This window comes from Pseudophryne corroboree, chromosome 1 (genome assembly GCF_028390025.1).
Source record: "Pseudophryne corroboree isolate aPseCor3 chromosome 1, aPseCor3.hap2, whole genome shotgun sequence".
Lineage (NCBI taxonomy): Eukaryota > Metazoa > Chordata > Amphibia > Anura > Myobatrachidae > Pseudophryne > Pseudophryne corroboree.
In genome coordinates this window covers 1,137,643,894-1,137,665,429 of record NC_086444.1, presented here as the reverse complement: position 1 = coordinate 1,137,665,429, position 21,536 = coordinate 1,137,643,894, and the positions used below count along the sequence as shown (strand labels likewise).

Genomic DNA, 21,536 nt, shown 5'->3' with positions numbered 1-21,536 from the left:
TAGTACATTGAGCATCCCAGTGACTGCCATAGAGTACACACAGCATCCCAGTGACTGCCATAGAGTACACACAGCATCCCAGTGACTGCCATAGAATACACACAGCATCCCAGTGACTGCCATAGAGTACACACAGCATCCCAGTGACTGCCATAGAGTACACACAGCATCCCAGTGACTGCCATAGAGTACACACAGCATCCCAGTGACTGCCATAGAGTACACACAGCATCCTAGTGACTGCCATAGAGTACACACAGCATCCCAGTGACTGCCATAGAGTACACACAGCATCCCAGTGACTGCCATAGAGTACACACAGCATCCCAGTGACTGCCATAGAGTACACACAGCATCCCAGTGACTGCCATAGAGTACACACAGCATCCCAGTGACTGCCATAGAGTACACACAGCATCCCAGTGACTGCCATAGAGTACACACAGCATCCCAGTGACTGCCATAGAGTACACACAGCATCCTAGTGACTGCCATAGAGTACACACAGCATCCCAGTATATAAATTTATATGTAATATTCTTAGTATCATTTACAAAATGTTACTTTTATTATATTTTGTTTCATGACAATTTGCTCTCATTTTTCGTTTATTACCACCCATGCATTCAACACCCAAAGATATTAGTACAAAAATGATTAAAGGAAAAGTAAACATGCTGCATAAGTATTTTAAAACGGACTGTTACCTGATTTATATAGCATAATGAGAGTTTTTTTTTTAATTCAACAATTTTTATTAGATTTTTTATAGAAATACAAGAACAGGGAAGACCTTCATGATACAGACATACCAAAAACCGGAGAGAAACCGGTATAGTTACAATAATCCATCGTAAGGTGCTTTTAAGCCACATCAGTGAAACCACAGATACATAGTCGGTACTTGTAGGCTTGAGTAATAGGTCCTACACACATGCCGATTTTTTTGAAAGATATGAACGATCTCGTTCATAAATGAACGAGAACTCGTTCATATCTTTCAGTGTGGAGGCTCCAGCGATGAACGATGCGCGGCCCCGCGCTCGTTCATCGCTGGTCCCCCGTCGGCTTTGCATGCAGGCCAATATGGACGATCTCGTCCATATTTGCCTGCACTTCAATGGAGCCGCGTGACGGGGGGAGTGAAGAAACTTCACTCCCCCCGTCACTGCCCCCCCCCCGCCCTCGGGTCGCTCGTCGGCCGTATCTGCCGTCGGGCAGCTCGGCGGCGGATCGGCATGTCTGTAGGGCCCATAAGAGGTAAAGGATAAACAATCTTAACCTACATGAGGTCTAGGAAATGATGAAGACATTACCGACGTGCGTCTTAGCATAAGAAATCACCATATACCTAAGGCTAAGCATACAATTCTACCTGAGGATTCACAGGACATCAGTATACACGAGAGGTCAGTAAAGAAGACAGACAGGAGGGGGTGGGGGGGGGGGGAGAAACAAATGGGGAAAACAATACAAGTATAATCATATCATGAATGAGTAGCGGCCAAAGAAGTCCTAAGTAAAAATATTAAAGAAGTAATTCAGGCATGGTTAGCCGTTCTAACCAAAGAGAAGGTTCAGTACCCATATGGCATCAGACTAAACATACAGCATGGGTTATTAAAATTAATATAATTGCATTTCCTAAGAAAACAGCAGGGGGTCCCAAAGGAACAGTACATGGGCCTAGGTTGTCAAGAGGCCCTATCGATTTGTCTATATAGATACCACGTTGTGGTCTCAAAAAGTTTATAGATGAACGACTGTACATCCGGGTCTAGAGTATCAATATACCTCTCCCACTTCTTGGCATACCGCCTGACCCCCAATTCAATATCAGGAAGAGTAGCACGCCTCTCAAAATAAATAATCCGGAGGGTCATGTGTTTCACAGCCATCAAAGAAGGGGTAGACGGTTTGATCCAATTATTAAGAATTTGTTTCTTGGCAATTGTCAGGATAACAGAGAGTACCGGAACAATATCTCTATCTTCAGGCCCAAGAGACCACTCCCTAAAATCAAGTAGCAAACAAGCCCTCGGGCGTTTTATTAATCGTAAGTTAAATACTGTGTTGAGATAAGCGACCACCTTGTACCAAAACTTAGATATTTTCCAGCAAGACCACATATTGTGGTACAAGGTGGCACTCTGCGCAGTACATTTGATGCAACAGCCAGTGTCGTCTGGGACCATGTGGGCCCTCTGATTAGGCGCTATATATGCCCTTTGGAGCGTCTTCAAGTGAACCTCTTGCAAAGAGGCAGAGTATAAGAACCTAAAAGTGGGTAAAATGTTATCTAACAATTCAGCGCACAATCCCATATTGGGGATATCTCTGGACCATGAAGACAACGCGGAGTCCCAGAGCCGGTCTCTATATGAGACCCTAAAGGTGTTTCTGAAGTAACTAAGATGGTAAGGACAATCTTTAGTAAGCACCATTAAGGTGCGCAGCGGGTCTGTGGTAGCCTCAGAAATCATTGGGTGAGACTGGGATTGAGCAAAGTGTCTAGCCTGCAGGTACATAAAAAATTCCCGGTGGGAAATACCAAATTTTATCTGGATATCAGAGAAAGAAAGCACTGCGTTGCCTCCTGGGTCGTATATGTCTCTAATAGCTCGGTCCCCTTTTCTCTCCAACTCAAAAAATGTGCGTTATCAAGGCCAGGAAGGAAACATGGGTTTCCCCAAAACGTAGTGTGAAGAGAGGTGTCAGGTTTTCTCTGGGCTTTAGTGTGAGTGGCCTGCCATGCTCGATATGTATGCCAAAATAAAATATTATGTTTTATCTCAGATGGGAGACGGGAGTTTGGGGTGTGTAAGAGTGCAGCAGGTGAGAAAGGATGGAATACAGCCAGTTCAAGTGGCAAGTTCGTAAATACTGATCTGCCCCAAAGCCAGTCTGTGATATACCGGTACATCGCTGCTCTACTAAATAGAACAGGATCCGGGATTCCCATACCTCCCTCTTCACGTAATAGCTGTAACCTAGTGTAGGGGACTCTTGGTCGTTTACCTGCCCATAGAAATCTAGTGAAACACTGTTTAAGAAAAAGGACATCTTTCTCAACAAGGGCAATAGGGAGCATAAGAAGAAAATAAGCAATCTTGGGAAAAACAACAGATTTAATAACTTCTGCGCGACCCATAAGAGACAAGGGCAGAGACGCCCAGTCTGTACGGATTTTAGACACCTTGGACAAAATAGGACCAAAATTAACCGCACATAGATCCGGGAGGGAAGTAGGGATCTGAACTCCTAAATATCTAAGACTATCTCGAGCCACTGGGAATCGGGACAGGACCGGGTGTAATGGGAAGAGTCTCCTGAAAGGAGGAGAAGCTCTGATTTAGATATATAAATTTTGTATCCCGCAAAGGAACCAAATTGTTCAATCAGGGAGACAATTGCAGGGATGGACGTATCAGGATGAGAAATAAATAGAAGCATGTCGTCAGCATACAGTGATAATTTTACCATGGTGTCCATTATTTTTATGCCTGTAAATCTGGGAGAATTTCTCAGGGAAACAGCTAGGGGTTCTAAAGCTAAGGCAAATAATAAAGGTGACAAGGGGCAGCCCTGATGTGAGCCACTCAGGATAAGAAAAGGGGATGAGAGGATACCATTCCCCAAAACTTGAGTGGAGGGAGATTAATATAATCGGGAAATAAGAGAGACAAAGTCCTCAGGTGCACCAAAGCAGTGGAGCGTTTCATACAGATGGTCCCAGGTGTCTGTCATTTTTTTTAAAACATTTAAAAATAATGCATAAAACAGCCATTTGACCCAATTTTAAGCACCAGAAATACTTTTCCTATAACCAATAATACACTTTTATATTGTTATCCGATGCTAATTTAGCTTTTATTTTTATTTATTTTATTTTGGGGGGGTTACAGGCAGATTTAACCATTTTTCACATTTTACTGCCAGCACAATTTTTGTGGTAATACCGTTTTTGCAACTTTGCAATGGAATAGGGTGAATCGCGGGAGTGGGCATACCCGCGAAAATCCCATTTTCGTGGCAAAAAAGCAGCGAAAGCCGCAATTGCTGTAAATTACCGCAATTTTGAGTCTAATTTAATTTGTCCCTTAGTGTGTCATTTCCAGCAGTGTGGTGCATGGCAGCCTTATCAGATGCTAGGAAGGAGCGCTGTACCTAATGTAACAGTAAGCCTACAACTTGCCATCTACCGGTACCTCCTGCATTCTCTAATACCAATGACTCATCAGTAACCCATCATTGATTTTGACAAGTTTCTGTGTTTTCCCCCCTCTGGGTAATTTCACTTTCCCGATTGCAGGGACAGGATTAACATTCCGTAATGGTGATTCTTACCGCTGGCACTGACTCGGAATTATTCTCCGTAAATGCACCAGCAGATCTGTGATTATTCCTCAGTTATGCTGTCATAATAACATGCATCTTGTTCCCCTTATCTAGATGATGCCAGTGTAGTCAGATGTGTTCCAGAGCAGACTGAGACCCCTTTGTTCTGTGTGTGATGGAGACGTAATGCTGGCTAGGCTGCGGTCTGTGCATTGTCAGTCTGCCTTACTGATTACTCTGCTTCGTTTACAGCACAGACCTGAGACTGGATCATAAGTGCAATGTAAATGTGATGTTACAGATCAGGCTTGTCGTTAGTCATAGTATCACGTTGCCTTTGATATAGTAAAATAAGCGGATTCTCATCCTTACGGTGTGTGTGTATACTGTATATATAATTGCCAACCAACCAAAACATTAACAAAGCCAAGCATATTAACCCTTCTCTGTGCTGTAGCTAATTGCTGCCTTAAATACGTGTAATCCATAAACAAATTCCAACTCCTCCTTCAGTGTATAATTTAATTTGATTGACATCTCTCCCCCCCCAACCACCCCCTCCCACCACCACCACCCCTGCTTTAGTGGCTCTTCCAGGGTTTGCCTCCCCTGCTTTTGCCCCATCTCATCCCTGATATTACTGGTCTATAATGATCTGATCATCTGCTTCTTGCCGATCTCTTCAGCCCGCAGAAGGGTGCACTTTAGGGGTGACAGGTGCACTTTAAACATTGGCAGCGATGTTTGCAGGGCTGCATGTAAGTCTCCGTTGCTGCAGTACATGAGAATGGAGCAGACGCCTCAGAACTTCCCATCTGTCGCTGCCCTGTCACTCAGTTAATTAGTCGATAGTCTTTATTTCCACTTTATTTTTTTCATTTCTGACTTTCTTTCATTTCATGTATCCATGTACTTTATATGTCAGCCTATGAGGGAGATGTATCAAACCTTGAAGAGAGATAAGGTGGAGAGCGATAAAATTCCAACCAATCGGCTCCTAACTGTCATATTACAGGCTGTGTTTGAAAAATGACAGTTACGATCTGATTGGCTGCTACTTTGTCTCTGTCCACTTTATCCCTCTCCAAGTTTTGATAAATCCCCCTTTATGTCTCTGAAATAACACAATGAAGCCAATTTATACACGTCCTACATATATAGGGAAGATTCAATTATTTATGGAGTTTACCATGTCGAAAGCACCTAAACGCATAGATTCCGCATTAAGGGCCTAATTCTGAGTTGATTGCAGCAGCAAATTTGTTAGCAGTTGTCCAAAACTATGAGCACTGCTAGGGGGGGCAGATATAACATGTGCAGAGAGAGATAGATTTGGGTGGGGTGTGTTCAATCTGAAATCTAAATTGCAGTGTAAAAATAAAGCAGCCAGTATTTACCCTGCACAGAAACAAAATAACCCACCCAAATCTAACTCTCTCTGCACATGTTATATCTGCCCCCCTGCAGTGCACATGGTTTTGCCCAACTGCTAACAAATTTGCTGCTGCGATCAACTCTGAATTACCCCCTAAGTGCCAAAATCGATGGGTTACGATGGCCCAGAGGGTGGCCCAAATCGATGGCTACGCGTTTAACTCAGATTTTCCCTCTGCAGTCCCTAAGGCTGCAAGGAAAAATCAGCTTTAATTGCACCCTTTTGGGCTTGACGCCGGGGTGGCTACCCTTAGCTGAATATTTCAGGGCTGACAAACCCTGCGGCTAATTGAATCTGCCCCATAGACTCTATGGTAACTGCTCTGTAGCCCTGACCAAAAAATAATGGGTACTCTTCTGTTGCTTCTCCCGTACAGCTGAAGAGCAAGAAGCCTCCTGTGGCGTCCAATGGTATTGCATCAAAATCCAGAGTAACCAACAGCCTGCAGAAGAAGCCCAGCACAGCCAGCACTGTGAAGCGCAATGTCTCCAGTAAGCAGATTTTAAAGAATTTAAAGCCCAGCATTTAAAGTGATATATGTGAAAGGCTGAATAATGTGTATTAACTGACTGGAATGTTTATACTTCACTAAATATGTACATCATCCCCTTGTTTTCTCCTCTACAAGCAGGTTACCATGTTAGCAGATAGTGTCTGAGTGACAGCTATGCAGACTTGCACTATGTGGTGTGGTGCCCCTATGCATGTTCCTCAGGTTTCACTATGGTAAAGCTGCAGCCACAAATGGTTCTGCCGGAACGTCGGATTGGCTGATTTGTTTCCGCTGTAGTATCCTTGCTAATTTCCCCAGCCCGGAGCGGACGGTTGTGTTAGTAACAAAGTATAAAGTATTGGTGCTTGTTCCATTCATGCGTTCTATCCATCCTCTGGCATTTAGATGCTGAGCAGTATAAGTATGGGAAGAACCGAGTGGAGGCAGACGCTAAGAAGCTACAGATGAGAGAGGAGGAGCTGCTGAGGAAGAAGGAAGCGCTTCGCAACAGACTGGCCCAACTCCGGAAAGAGAAACGCGACATAAGAGCAGCCATTGAAGCCAATGCAGGTACTCCTATATCTTCCTAACTGGTTTACAGACCGCGCTTTCCAGATGGAACTGTGGACCTTGTGCCTATTAGGTGCCACTAATTCCACGCTCACGGTCTACCCCATCTGTGTCACCTCTGTCTGTCTGCCCCACCTCTTTAGAATGTAAGCTCTGATAAGCAGGGCCCTCTTCCCTTATGTGCATTTCCTTCTCTTACTTAAGCCATCTTCTACTCCATACCTCCTTCAGCAGCACCAAATCCCTCGCTTTTCTGCCGCCCTAATACTTATTTCAGTGTCATCTGCTGATGCTGCTATGTTCATATACTGTACCCTGTACTTGTCCTATATTGTCTTGGACTGTAAGTCACTGTTTCTCTGACGTCCTAGTGGATGCTGGGAGCTCCGTAAGGACCATGGGGAATAGCGGGCTCCGAAGGAGACTGGGCACTCTAAGAAAGAATTAGGACTACCTGGTGTGCACTGGCTCCTCCCTCTATGCCCCTCCTCCAGACCTCAGTTAGAATCTGTGCCCGGCTCGAGCTGGATGCACACTAGGGGCTCTCCTGAGCTTCTAGAAAAGAAAGTATATTTAGGTTTTTTATTTTCAGTGAGATCTGCTGGCAACAGACTCACTGCTACGAGGGACTTAGGGGAGAGAAGCGAACCTACCTGCTTGCAGCTAGCTTGGGCTTCTAGGCTACTGGACACCATTAGCTCCAGAGGGATCGAACACAGGCCCAGCCTCGGTCGTCCGGTCCCAGAGCCGCGCCGCCGTCCCCCTTGCAGAGCCAGAAGCAAGAAGAACGTCCAGGAAATCGGCGGCTGAAGACTCCGGTCTTCATTAAGGTAGCGCACAGCACTGCAGCTGTGCGCCATTGCTCCCCATGCACACCTCACACTCCGGTCACTGATGGGTGCAGGGCGCTGGGAGGGGGGGGGGGCGCCCCGGGCTGCAATAAGATTACCTTACATTGGCAAAAATACACATAATATAGTCATTAAGACTATATATGTGTAAAATCCCCTGCCATATATCCATGAAAAAAGCGGGAGAAGTCCACCGTGAAGGGGGCGGGGCTATCTCCCTCAGCACACTGGCGCCATTTCCTCTCACAGCTCCGCTGGAAGGACGCTCCCCAGGCTCTCCCCTGCAGTTTCCAGGCTCAATAGGGTAAAAAAGAGAGGGGGGCACTAAATTTAGGCGCAAATACATATATATATATATATATATATATATATATATATATATATATATATATATATATATATATATATATAGCTGCTATAGGGTAAAATCACTCATTATAGTGTCCATCCCTGTGATTTATAGCGCTGTGGTGTGTGCTGGCATACTCTCTCTCTCTGTCTCCCCAAAGGACTTTGTGGGGTCCTGTCCTCAGTCAGAGCATTCCCTGTGTGTGTGCGGAGTGTCGGTACGGCTGTGTCGACATGTTTGATGAGGAGGCTTATGTGGAGGCGGAGCTGGTGCCGATAAATGTGATGTCACCCCCTGCGGGGTCGACACCTGAGTGGATGGTTATGTGGAAGGAATTACGTGACAGTGTCGACTCCTTACATAAGAGGTTTGATGACATAGCAGATGTGGGACAGCCGGCTTCTCAGTCCGTGCCTGCCCAGGCGTCTCAAAAGCCATCAGGGGCTCAAAAACGCCCGCTACCTCAGATGGCAGACACAGATGTCGACACGGATACTGACTCCAGTGTCGACGACGATGAGACTAGTGTACATTCCAATAGGGCCATCCGTTACATGATTACGGCAATGAAAAATGTGTTGCACATTTCTGAGATTAACCCTGGTACCACTAAAAAGGGTATTATGTTTGGGGAGAAAAAGCAACCTGTGGTTTTTCCCCCTTCTAAAGAGTTAAATGAAGTGTGTGATGAAGCGTGGGTTTCCCCCGATAAGAAACTGGTAATTTCCAAAAAGTTGCTAAGGGCGTACCTTTTCAGCGCCAGAGGATAGGATACGTTGGGAGACATCCCCTAGGGTGGATAAAGCGCTCACACGCTTGTCAAAGAAGGTGGCACTACCGTCTCCGGATACGGCCGCCCTAAAGGAGCCTGCGGATAGAAAGCAGGAGGCTATCCTGAAGTCTGTATATACACACTCAGGTATTATACTGAGACCGGCTATTGCTTCAGCATGGATGTGCAGTGCTGCAGCTGCGTGGTCCGATTCCCTGTCTGATAACATTGATACTCTTGACAGGGACACTATATTGCGAACAGTAGAGCATATTAAAGACGTAGTCTTATACATGAGAGATGCACACTCAGGTATTATATACACACTCAGGTATTATACTGAGACCGGCTATTGCTTCAGCATGGATGTGCAGTGCTGCAGCTGCGTGGTCCGATTCCCTGTCTGATAACATTGATACTCTTGACAGGGACACTATATTGCTAACAGTAGAGCATATTAAAGACGTAGTCTTATACATGAGAGATGCACAGAGGGATATTTGCCAACTGGCATCTAGAATAAACGCAATGTCCATTTCTGCCAGGAGAGTATTATGGACTCGGCAGTGGACAGGTGATGCGGATTCTAAAAGGCACATGGAGGTTTTGCCTTACAAGGGTGAGGAATTGTTTGGGGATGGTCTCTCGGACCTCGTTTCCACAGCGACGGCTGGGAAGTCGTCGACATTTTTACCCCATGTTCCCTCACAGCCAAAGAAAGCACCGTATTATCAGGTACAGTCCTTTCGGCCCCAGAAAGGCAAGCTGGTTAGAGGCGCGTCCTTTCTGCCCAGAGGCAGAGGTAGGGGGAAAAAGCTGCACCAAACAGCAAGTTCCCAGGAACAAAAGTCCTCTCCCGCTTCCTCTAAGTCCACCGCATGACGCTGGGGCTCCACAGGTGGAGCCAGGTGCGGTGGGGGCCCGTCTTCGGAACTTCAGCGACCAGTGGGTTCGCTCACGGGTGGATCCCTGGATTCTACAAGTGGTATCTCAGGGGTACAAGCTGGAATTCGAGACGTCTCCCCCTCGCTGTTTCCTCAAATCAGCCTTGCCAACTACTCCCCCAGACAGGGAGGCGGTGCTGGAGGCGATTCACAAGCTGTACTCCCAGCAGGTGATAACCAAAGTACCCCTCCTTCAACAGGGACGGGGTTACTATTCCACAATGTTTGTGGTACCGAAACCGGACGGTTCGGTGAGACCCATTTTAAATTTGAAATCCTTGAACACTTATATAAGAAGGTTCAAGTTCAAAATGGAATCGCTCAGGGCGGTTATTGCAAGCCTGGACGAAGGGGATTACATGGTATCACTGGACATCAAGGATGCTTACCTGCATGTCCCCATTTACCCTCCTCACCAGGAGTACCTCAGATTTGTGGTACAGGACTGTCATTACCAATTCCAGACGTTGCCGTTTGGTCTGTCCACGGCACCGAGGGTATTTACCAAGGTAATGGCCGAAATGATGATACTCCTTCGAAAAAAGGGAGTTATAATTATCCCGTACTTGGACAATCTCCTTATAAAGGCGAGGTCCGGGGAACAGTTGTTGATCGGAGTAGCACTAGCTCGGGAAGTGCTACAACAGCACGGCTGGATCTTGAATATTCCAAAGTCGCAGCTGGTTCCTACAACGCATCTACTGTTCCTGGGGATGGTTCTGGACACAGAACAGAAGGTGTTTCTCCCAGAGGAGAAGGCCAAGGAGTTGCCATCTCTAGTCAGAGACCTCCTAAAACCAAAACAGGTGTCGGTGCACCACTGCACGCGAGTCCTGGGAAAGATGGTAGCTTCTTACGAAGCAATTCCATTCGGAAGGTTCCATGCAAGGATCTTTCAGTGGGATCTGTTAGACAAGTGGTCCGGATCGCATCTTCAGATGCATCGTCTGATAACCCTGTCTCCAAGGACCAGGGTGTCGCTGTTGTGGTGGCTGCAGAGTGCTCATCTTCTAGAGGGCCGCAGATTCGGCATACAGGACTGGGTCCTGGTGACCACGGATGCCAGCCTTCGAGGTTGGGGGGCAGTCACACAGGGAAGAAACTTCCAAGGACTATGGACGAATCAGGAGACTTCCCTACACATAAATATTCTGAAACTAAGGGCCATTTACAATGCCCTAAGTCAGGCAAGACCCCTGCTTCAACACCAGCCGGTGCTGATCCAGTCAGACAACATCACGGCGGTCGCCCATGTAAACCGTCAGGGCGGCACAAGAAGCAGGATGGCGATGGCAGAAGCCACAAGGATTCTCCGATGGGCGGAAAATCATGTGTTAACACTGTCGGCAGTGTTCATTCCGGGAGTGGACAACTGGGAAGCAGACTTCCTCAGCAGGCACGACCTCCACCCGGGAGAGTGGGGACTTCATCCAGAAGTCTTCCAAATGATTGTACACCGTTGGGAAAGGCCACAGGTGGACATGATGGCGTCCCGCCTCAACAAAAAGCTAAAAAGATATTGCGCCAGGTCAAGGGACCCTCAGGCGATAGCTGTGGACGCTCTAGTGACACCATGGGTGTACCAGTCGGTTTATGTGTTCCCTCCTCTGCCTCTCATACCCAAGGTACTGAGAATAATAAGAAGGAGAGGAGTAAGAACTATACTTGTGGTTCCGGATTGGCCAAGAAGAGCTTGGTACCCAGAACTTCAAGAAATGATCTCAGAGGACCCATGGCCTCTGCCGCTCAGACAGGACCTGCTGCAGCAGGGGCCCTGTCTGTTCCAAGACTTACCGCGGCTGCGTTTGACGGCATGGCGGTTGAACACCGGTTCCTAAAAGAAAAGGGCATTCCGGAGGAAGTCATTCCTACGCTGATTAAAGCTAGGAAAGATGTGACCGTAAGACATTATCACCGCATATGGCGGAAATATGTTGCTTGGTGTGAGGCCAGGAAGGCCCCGACGGAGGAATTTCAGCTCGGTCGATTTCTGCACTTCCTACAGTCAGGAGTGACTATGGGCCTAAAATTGGGTTCCATTAAGGTCCAGATCTCGGCTCTGTCGATTTTCTTCCAAAAAGAACTGGCTTCACTGCCTGAAGTTCAGACTTTTGTTAAAGGAGTGCTGCATATTCAGCCCCCTTTTGTGCCTCCAGTGGCACCGTGGGATCTCAACGTGGTGTTGGATTTCCTAAAGTCGCATTGGTTTGAGCCACTTAAAACCGTGGAGCTAAAATACCTCACGTGGAAAGTGGTCATGCTGTTGGCCTTGGCGTCGGCCAGGCGTGTATCAGAATTGGCGGCTTTGTCATGTAAAAGCCCTTATCTGATTTTTCATATGGATAGGGTGGAATTGAGGACTCGTTCCCAATTCCTTCCTAAGGTGGTTTCAGCTTTTCATGTGAACCAACCTATTGTGGTGCCTGCGGCTACTCGGGACTTGGAGGATTCCAAGTTACTGGACGTAGTCGGGGCCCTGAAAATATATGTTTCCAGGACTGCTGGAGTCAGGAAAACTGACTCGCTATTTATCCTGTATGCACCCAACAAGCTGGGTGTTCCTGCTTCTAAGCAGACTATTGCTCGCTGGATCTGTAGCACGATTCAACTTGCACATTCTGCGGCTGGACTGCTGCATCCTAAATCTGTAAAAGCCCAGTCCACGAGGAAAGTGGGCTCTTCTTGGGCGGCTGCCCGAGGGGTCTCGGCTTTACAACTTTGCCGAGCTGCTACTTGGTCGGGTTCAAACACATTTGCTAAATTCTACAAGTTTGATACCCTGGCTGAGGAGGACCTTGAGTTTGCTCATTCGGTGCTGCAGAGTCATCCGCACTCTCCCGCCCGTTTGGGAGCTTTGGTATAATCCCCATGGTCCTTACGGAGTTCCCAGCATCCACTAGGACGTCAGAGAAAATAAGAATTTACTCACCGGTAATTCTATTTCTCGTAGTCCGTAGTGGATGCTGGGCGCCCATCCCAAGTGCGGATTGTCTGCAATACTTGTATATAGTTATTGCCTAACTAAAGGGTTATTGTTATGAGCCATCTGTTGATTGAGGCTCAGTTATTGTTCATACTGTTAACTGGATATAGTATCACGAGTTGTACGGTGTGATTGGTGTGGCTGGTATGAGTCTTACCCGGGATTCCAAATCCCTTCCTTATGGTGTCAGCTCTTCCGGGCACAGTTTCCCTAACTGAGGTCTGGAGGAGGGGCATAGAGGGAGGAGCCAGTGCACACCAGGTAGTCCTAATTCTTTCTTAGAGTGCCCAGTCTCCTTCGGAGCCCGCTATTCCCCATGGTCCTTACGGAGTTCCCAGCATCCACTACGGACTACGAGAAATAGAATTACCGGTGAGTAAATTCTTATTTTTCTTGTTTTGCTCATTTCTTTATGTACTCTGTAACTGGACGCTGCAGATCACTTGTGGCGCCATATAAATAATATAATCCACACAGTCCCATGAAAATCAGGACTAGTTCTTGTTATCCTATACTACAGTACTCCTTAATCTCATTCCTCACACCCGCCAGCTGGTCACCTCATGCATGGGGACTGCACACCCCCTCATCAGTTGGGAACAGCAGATTTAGTACCAAATTCAGATCTGATCGTGAATTTGCAGAGGTTTGCGGTCAGATAGTCACCGCCCAGACGGAGTGAATACCCGCCCGTGCAAGTCTGCATACGCCCTGCGAAAAGCTTTGCAAACGCCGGTCAGTTGCAAATCCAACTGCAACTCACTCACCATCGAATGATTATTCCAGTCTGTGCAGTCTGAGCGTAGCCCAGGACCTACTCCTACAGTGCCATACAAACAGGCTGATCGGGGCCGGAGCTGACGTTACACACCCTCCCTGAAAACGCTTGGCCACGCCTGCATTTTTCCTGACACTCCCAGAAAACGGACAGTTACCACCCCCAAACGTCCGCTTCCTGGCAGTCAACTTGCATACACCTGGCGATCAAAAAAGACGCAGGATTTTTTTTTGCAGTTTGGCCTTGGGTGTTCACACGTACGCATGCGCAGACGTTAGATAATCGTCCGCCTTGTGAATTCGCACAGCAGCGATCAGGTCTGAATTACCCCCTTAGTCTATGCCGAATGCTTCAGGAGCAAACACAGCATTGCCCTTGGTGAGGGGACCCATGGTGTTGCACTAGAGCAGTCACCAAAATGACCGGGGGGTTCAATTACATAGCGGCAGATTTACCAACAAATGGTTTTCTTGTTGTTACTCATTACAAATCTTGCTCCCAACTGTCATATTTACCTTTATTCTAGTCCATTGGAAGTTTATACATACAATAAAACTTATAGATGGTCCACAAGACTAGGTTCGGCAAGATGCACAACTTTGTCACCATACACAATTGTGACCTTCACTATTCAAATATATAATGAGTAATTACTAATTGCTTTTCTCTGACGTCCTAGTGGATGCTGGGAACTCCGTAAGGACCATGGGGAATAGCGGCTCCGCAGGAGACTGGGCACAAAAGTAAAAGCTTTAGGACTACCTGGTGTGCACTGGCTCCTCCCCCTATGACCCTCCTCCAAGCCTCAGTTAGATTTTTGTGCCCGAACGAGAAGGGTGCATACTAGGTGGCTCTCCTGAGCTGCTTAGAGTAAAAGTTTAAATTAGGTTTTTTATTTTCAGTGAGACCTGCTGGCAACAGGCTCACTGCACCGAGGGACTAAGGGGAGAAGAAGCGAACTCACCTGCGTGCAGAGTGGATTGGGCTTCTTAGGCTACTGGACATTAGCTCCAGAGGGACGATCACAGGCCCAGCCATGGATGGGTCCCAGAGCCGCGCCGCCGGCCCCCTTACAGAGCCAGAAGACAGAAGAGGTCCGGAAAATCGGCGGCAGAAGACGTCCTGTCTTCAATAAGGTAGCGCACAGCACCGCAGCTGTGCGCCATTGCTCTCAGCACACTTCACACTCCACACTCCGGTCACTGAGGGTGCAGGGCGCTGGGGGGGGGGCGCCCTGAGACGCAATAAAAATACCTTAGATGGCTAAAAATACATCACATATAGCTCCTGGGCTATATGGATGCATTTAACCCCTGCCAGTTTTTCCTTAAAAAAGCGGGAGAAAGGCCGTCGAGAAGGGGGCGGAGCCTATCTCCTCAGCACACAAGCGCCATTTTCCCTCACAGCTCCGTTGGAGGGAAGCTCCCTGGCTCTCCCCTGCAGTCCTGCACTACAGAAACAGGGTAAAACAAGAGAGGGGGGCACTAATTTGGCAGATTAATAATAAACAGCAGCTATATAAGGGAAAAACACTTATATAAGGTTATCCCTGTATATATATAGCGCTCTGGTGTGTGCTGGCAAACTCTCCCTCTGTCTCCCCAAAGGGCTAGTGGGGTCCTGTCCTCTATCAGAGCATTCCCTGTGTGTGTGCTGTGTGTCGGTACGTTGTGTCGACATGTATGAGGAGGAAAATGGTATGGAGGCGGAGCAATTGCCTGTAATAGTGATGTCACCCCCTAGGGAGTCGACACCTGACTGGATGGTCTTATGGAAGGAATTACGTGATAGCGTCAGCACTTTACAAAAGACTGTTGACGACATGAGACAGCCGGAAAAACAGTTAATACCTGTCCAGACGTCTCAAACACCGTCAGGGGCTCTAAAGCGCCCGTTACCTCAGATGGTCGACACAGACCCAGACACGGACACTGACTCCAGTGTCGACGGTGAGGAAACAAATGTATTTTCCAGTAGGGCCACACGTTACATGATCACGGCAATGAAGGAGGTTTTGAACATTTCTGATACTACAAGTACCACAAAAAAGGGTATTATGTGGGGTGTGAAAAAACTACCCGTAGTTTTTCCTGAATCAGATGAATTAAATGAGGTGTGTGATGATGCGTGGGTTTCCCCCGATAAAAAACTGCTAATTTCTAAAAAATTATTGGCATTATACCCTTTCCCGCCAGAGGTTAGGGCGCGTTGGGAAACACCCCTAGGGTAGATAAGGCGCTCACACGCTTATCAAAACAAGTGGCGTTACCGTCTCCTGATACGGCCGCCCTCAAAGAGCCAGCTGATAGGAAGCTGGAAAATATCCTAAAAAGTATATACACACATACTGGTGTTATACTGCGACCAGCAATCGCCTCAGCCTGGATGTGCAGTGCGGGGCTGGCTTGGTCGGATTCCCTGACTGAAAATATTGATACCCTGGACAGGGACAGTATATTATTGACTATAGAGCATTTAAAGGATGCATTTCTATATATGCGAGATGCACAGAGGGATATTTGCACTCTGGCATCAAGAGTAAGTGCGCTGTCCATTTCTCCCAGAAGAGGGTTATGGACGCGACAGTGGTCAGGTGATGCGGATTCCAAACAGCATATGGAAGTATTGCCGTATAAAGGGGAGGAGTTATTTGGGGTCGGTCTATCGGACCTGGTGGCCACGGCAACGGCTGGGAAATCCACCTTTTTACCCCAGGTCACCTCTCAGCAGAAAAAGACACCGTCTTTTCAGGCTCAGTCCTTTCGTCCCCATAAGGGCAAGCGGGCAAAAGGCCACTCATATCTGCCCCGGGGCAGAGGAAGGGGAAAAAGACTGCAGCAGGCAGCCTCTTCCCAGGAACAGAAGCCCTCCCCCGCTTCTGCCAAGTCCTCAGCATGACGCTGGGGCCTTACAAGCGGACTCAGGTACGGTGGGGGGTCGTCTCAAGAATTTCAGCGCGCAGTGGGCTCACTCGCAAGTGGACCCCTGGATCCTGCAGGTAGTATCTCAGGGGTACAAATTGGAATTCGAGACGTCTCCCCCTCGCCGGTTCCTGAAGTCTGCTTTTCCAACGTCTCCCTCCGAAAGGGAGGCGGTATTGGAAGCCATTCACAGGCTGTATTCCCAGCAGGTGATAATCAAGGTACCCCTCCTACAACAGGGAAAGGGGTATTATTCCACGCTGTTTGTGGTACCGAAGCCGGACGGCTCGGTGAGACCTATTTTAAATCTGAAATCATTGAACACTTACATAAAAAGGTTCAAATTCAAGATGGAGTCACTCAGAGCAGTGATAGCGAACCTGGAAGAAGGGGACTATATGGTGTCTCTGGACATCAAGGATGCTTACCTCCATGTCCCAATTTGCCCTTCTCACCAAGGGTACCTCAGGTTTGTGGTACAGAACTGTCACTATCAGTTTCAGACGCTGCCGTTTGGATTGTCCACGGCACCCCGGGTCTTTACCAAGGTAATGGCCGAAATGATGATTCTTCTTCGAAGAAAAGGCGTCTTAATTATCCCTTACTTGGACGATCTCCTGATAAGGGCAAGGTCCAGGGAACAGTTAGAGGTCGGAGTAGCACTATCTCAAGTAGTACTACGACAGCACGGGTGGACGTCTGCTGTTCCTAGGGATGATTCTGGACACAGTCCAGAAAAAGGTGTTTCTCCCGGAGGAGAAAGCCAGGGAGTTATCCGAGCTAGTCAGGAACCTCCTAAAACCAGGCCAAGTGTCAGTGCTTCAATGCACAAGGGTCCTGGGAAAAATGGTGGCTTCTTACGAAGCGATTCCATTCGGCAGATTCCACGCAAGAACTTTTCAGTGGGATCTGCTGGACAAATGGTCCGGATCGCATCTTCAGATGCATCAGCGGATAACCCTGTCTCCAAGGACAAGGGTGTCTCTCCTGTGGTGGTTGCAGAGTGCTCATCTTCTAGAGGGCCGCAGATTCGGCATTCAGGACTGGGTCCTGGTGACCACGGATGCCAGCCTGAGAGGCTGGGGAGCAGTCACACAGGGAGGAAATTTCCAGGGCTTGTGGTCAAGCATGGAAACGTCATTTCACATAAATATCCTGGAACTAAGGGCTATTTACAATGCCCTAAGTCAAGCAAGGCCTCTGCTTCAGGGTCAGCCGGTGTTGATCCAGTCGGACAACATCACGGCAGTCGCCCACGTAAACAGACAGGGCGGCACAAGAAGCAGGAGGGCAATGGCAGAAGTTGCAAGGATTCTTCGCGGGGCGGAAAATCATGTGATAGCACTGTCAGCAGTGTTCATTCCGGGAGTGGACAACTGGGAAGCAGACTTCCTCAGCAGACACGACCTCCACCCGGGGGAGTGGGGACTTCACCCAGAAGTCTTCCACATGATTGTGAACCGGTGGGAAAAACCAAAGGTGGACATGATGGCGTCCCGCCTCAACAAAAAACTAGACAGATATTGCGCCAGGTCAAGGGACCCTCAGGCAATAGCTGTGGACGCTCTGGTAACACCGTGGGTGTACCAGTCAGTGTATGTATTCCCTCCTCTGCCTCTCATACCCAAGGTACTGAGAATCATAAGAAGGAGAGGAGTAAGGACTATACTCGTGGCTCCGGATTGGCCAAGAAGGACTTGGTACCCGGAACTTCAAGAGATGCTCACGGAGGACCCGTGGCCTCTACCTCTAAGAAAGGACCTGCTCCAGCAGGGACCCTGTCTGTTCCAAGACTTACCGCGGCTGCGTTTGACGGCATGGCGGTTGAACGCCGGATCCTGAAGGAAAAAGGCATTCCGGATGAAGTCATCCCTACCCTGATCAAAGCCAGGAAGGATGTAACCGTACAACATTATCACCGTATTTGGCGTAAATATGTTGCGTGGTGTGAGGCCAGGAAGGCCCCTACAGAGGAATTTCAACTGGGTCGTTTCCTGCATTTCCTGCAAACAGGACTGTCTATGGGCCTAAAATTAGGGTCCATTAAGGTTCAAATTTCGGCCCTGTCGATTTTCTTCCAGAAAGAACTGGCTTCAGTTCCTGAAGTTCAGACGTTTGTCAAGGGGGTACTGCATATACAGCCTCCTTTTGTGCCTCCAGTGGCACCTTGGGATCTCAATGTAGTTTTGGGGTTCCTAAAATCACATTGGTTTGAACCACTCACCACTGTGGACTTAAAATATCTCACATGGAAAGTGGTAATGCTGTTAGCCCTGGCGTCAGCCAGGCGTGTCTCAGAATTGGCGGCTTTATCCTATAAAAGCCCTTACCTAATTTTTCATACGGACAGGGCAGAATTGAGGACTCGTCCTCAATTTCTCCCTAAGGTGGTTTCAGCGTTTCACTTGAACCAGCCTATTGTGGTACCTGCGGCTACTAGGGACTTGGAGGACTCCAAGTTGCTGGACGTAGTCAGGGCCCTGAAAATATATGTTTCCAGGACGGCTGAAGTCAGAAAATCTGACTCGCTGTTTATCCTGTATGCACCCAACAAGCTGGGTGCTCCTGCTTCTAAGCAGACTATTGCTCGTTGGATTTGTAGTACAATTCAGCTTGCACATTCTGTGGCAGGCCTGCCACAGCCAAAATCTGTAAAAGCCCATTCCACAAGGAAAGTGGGCTCATCTTGGGCGGCTGCCCGAGGGGTCTCGGCTTTACAACTTTGCCGAGCAGCTACTTGGTCAGGGGCAAACACGTTTGCTAAATTCTACAAATTTGATACCCTGGCTGAGGAGGACCTGGAGTTCTCTCATTCGGTGCTGCAGAGTCATCCGCACTCTCCCGCCCGTTTGGGAGCTTTGGTATAATCCCCATGGTCCTTACGGAGTTCCCAGCATCCACTAGGACGTCAGAGAAAATAAGAATTTACTTACCGATAATTCTATTTCTCATAGTCCGTAGTGGATGCTGGGCGCCCATCCCAAGTGCGGATTGTCTGCAATACTTGTACATAGTTATTGTTACAAAAATCGGGTTATTATTGTTGTGAGCCATCTTTTCAGAGGCTCCTCTGTTATCATGCTGTTAACTGGGTTCAGATCACAGGTTGTACGGTGTGATTGGTGTGGCTGGTATGAGTCTTACCCGGGATTCAAAATCCTTCCTTATTGTGTACGCTCGTCCGGGCACAGTATCCTAACTGAGGCTTGGAGGAGGGTCATAGGGGGAGGAGCCAGTGCACACCAGGTAGTCCTAAAGCTTTTACTTTTGTGCCCAGTCTCCTGCGGAGCCGCTATTCCCCATGGTCCTTACGGAGTTCCCAGCATCCACTACGGACTATGAGAAATAGAATTATCGGTAAGTAAATTCTTATTTTTTTGAAGCAACAGATCAATTAAGTGTTATTTATTAAATATTTAGTTATCACTTTCTTATCAGTGTATTGTTACTATATAACACAGCTTATATGTAACCCCTCCCCCCTTTTCTTTTCATGCACATACTATAAGGGCCGGATTCTAATGTCCCACCCGCAATCGCATCCACTGCTATTCTAATGTTGCTGCCGACGGGCACAACAAGTTCATTTCAGCTCACTACCCCCAGGGGGTAGCGAGCTGAAATGCGCGTAAAGAGACCCGTTGGGCGCCTAAACAGGTTTTTTCCACGCTTGCGCCCATTACTTTAGTCAGGTTTAGGTGCTTTGCGCGCCTAAACCAGAGCGTAATGGGCGCGATAACGGAGGGCATTTGAATGTCGCCCCTCGATCTCCCGTCACTTTAGACGGAAAATCGGGAGTGCAATAAGATTTGAAACCCCCCCATATGTCAGCATTATGAGTTACTGTTATTTATTAATGAATTAATATATATAATTTAATATACAGGACAACAGCATATAATGATGGAACAGCGAGACTGGTGTCTTTAATCAAACTTCCAACTTTATTTCACTACTCTTACACATTTTATTGTGCTAACTTTATTTCAAATGTATTTCACAGGTTAGGATTTTTAAACAATATTAAATTAAGGTTATAGTTTAAATCCTCTTCTTGTGCGCCAGTATAAGACGATCCTTTCTCTCCTTTTTTTCGCTTAGTAAATAAAGTAGTTCTGCTTTAAATATACAGAAGGAGCTGAAGTAGTGCAGAGTGTAAACCATACTTCTCTAACGTCCTAAGTGGATGCTGGGGACTCCGTAAGGACCATGGGGATTAGCGACTCTGCAGGAGACTGGGCACAACTACAAAGAAAGCTTTTAGACTACTGGTGTGCACTGGCTCCTCCCACTAAGACCCTCCTCCAGACCCCAGTTAGATTCTTGTGCCCGGCCGAGCTGGATGCACACTAGGGGCTCTCCTGAGCACCTAGAAAGAAAGTATATTTAGGTTTTTTATTTTCAGTGAGATCTGCTGGCAACAGACTCACTGCAGCGAGGGACTAAGGGTAGAAGAAGCGAACCTACCTAACAGGTGGTAGTTTGGGCTTCTTAGGCTACTGGACACCATTAGCTCCAGAGGGATCGACCGCAGGACCCGACCTTGGTGTTCGTTCCCGGAGCCGCGCCGCCGTCCCCCTTACAGAGCCAGAAGCACGAAGAAGGTCCGGAAAATCGGCGGCAGAAGACTTCAGTCTTCACCAAGGTAGCGCACAGCACTGCAGCTGTGCGCCATTGCTCCTCATGTACACCTCATACTTCGGTCACTGATGGGTGCAGGGCGCTGGGGGGGGGCGCCCTGAGGACAATAGATAACACCTGGGCTGGCAAAATATACATCATATATAGTCCCAGAGGCTATATAGATGTAAAATTACCCCTGCCAGTATCACAGAAAAAGCGGGAGAAAGTCAGCCGAAAAGGGGGCGGGGCTTCTCCCTCAGCACACTGGCGCCATTTTTCCCTCACAGTTCCGCTGGAAGGAAGCTCCCTGGCTCTCCCCTGCAGTCTGAGAAAACTACAGAAGGGTAAAAAAGAGAGGGGGGGCACTAAATTTAGGCGCAGTATAGATATATATATATATGTAATATATATAAAAAAGCAGCTATAGGGAAAACACTCATTGATAGTGGGATCCCAGTGTTATATAGCGCTCTGGTGTG

General features: G+C 47.7%; 1 protein-coding gene across 5 annotated transcripts in view; it reads left to right on the top strand.

Annotated features, from left to right (window-relative positions):
* Positions 1-21,536, top strand: part of AFAP1 (actin filament associated protein 1) — a 230,302-nt gene that overhangs the window by 186,714 nt on the left and 22,052 nt on the right. For all 5 annotated transcript variants that reach the window (XM_063923969.1, XM_063923982.1, XM_063923995.1 and 2 more), the window contains 2 exons: positions 6,150-6,264; positions 6,672-6,836. In XM_063923969.1, the coding sequence (XP_063780039.1) occupies positions 6,150-6,264; positions 6,672-6,836 (280 nt within the window). The remainder of the gene's footprint in view (positions 1-6,149; positions 6,265-6,671; positions 6,837-21,536) is intronic.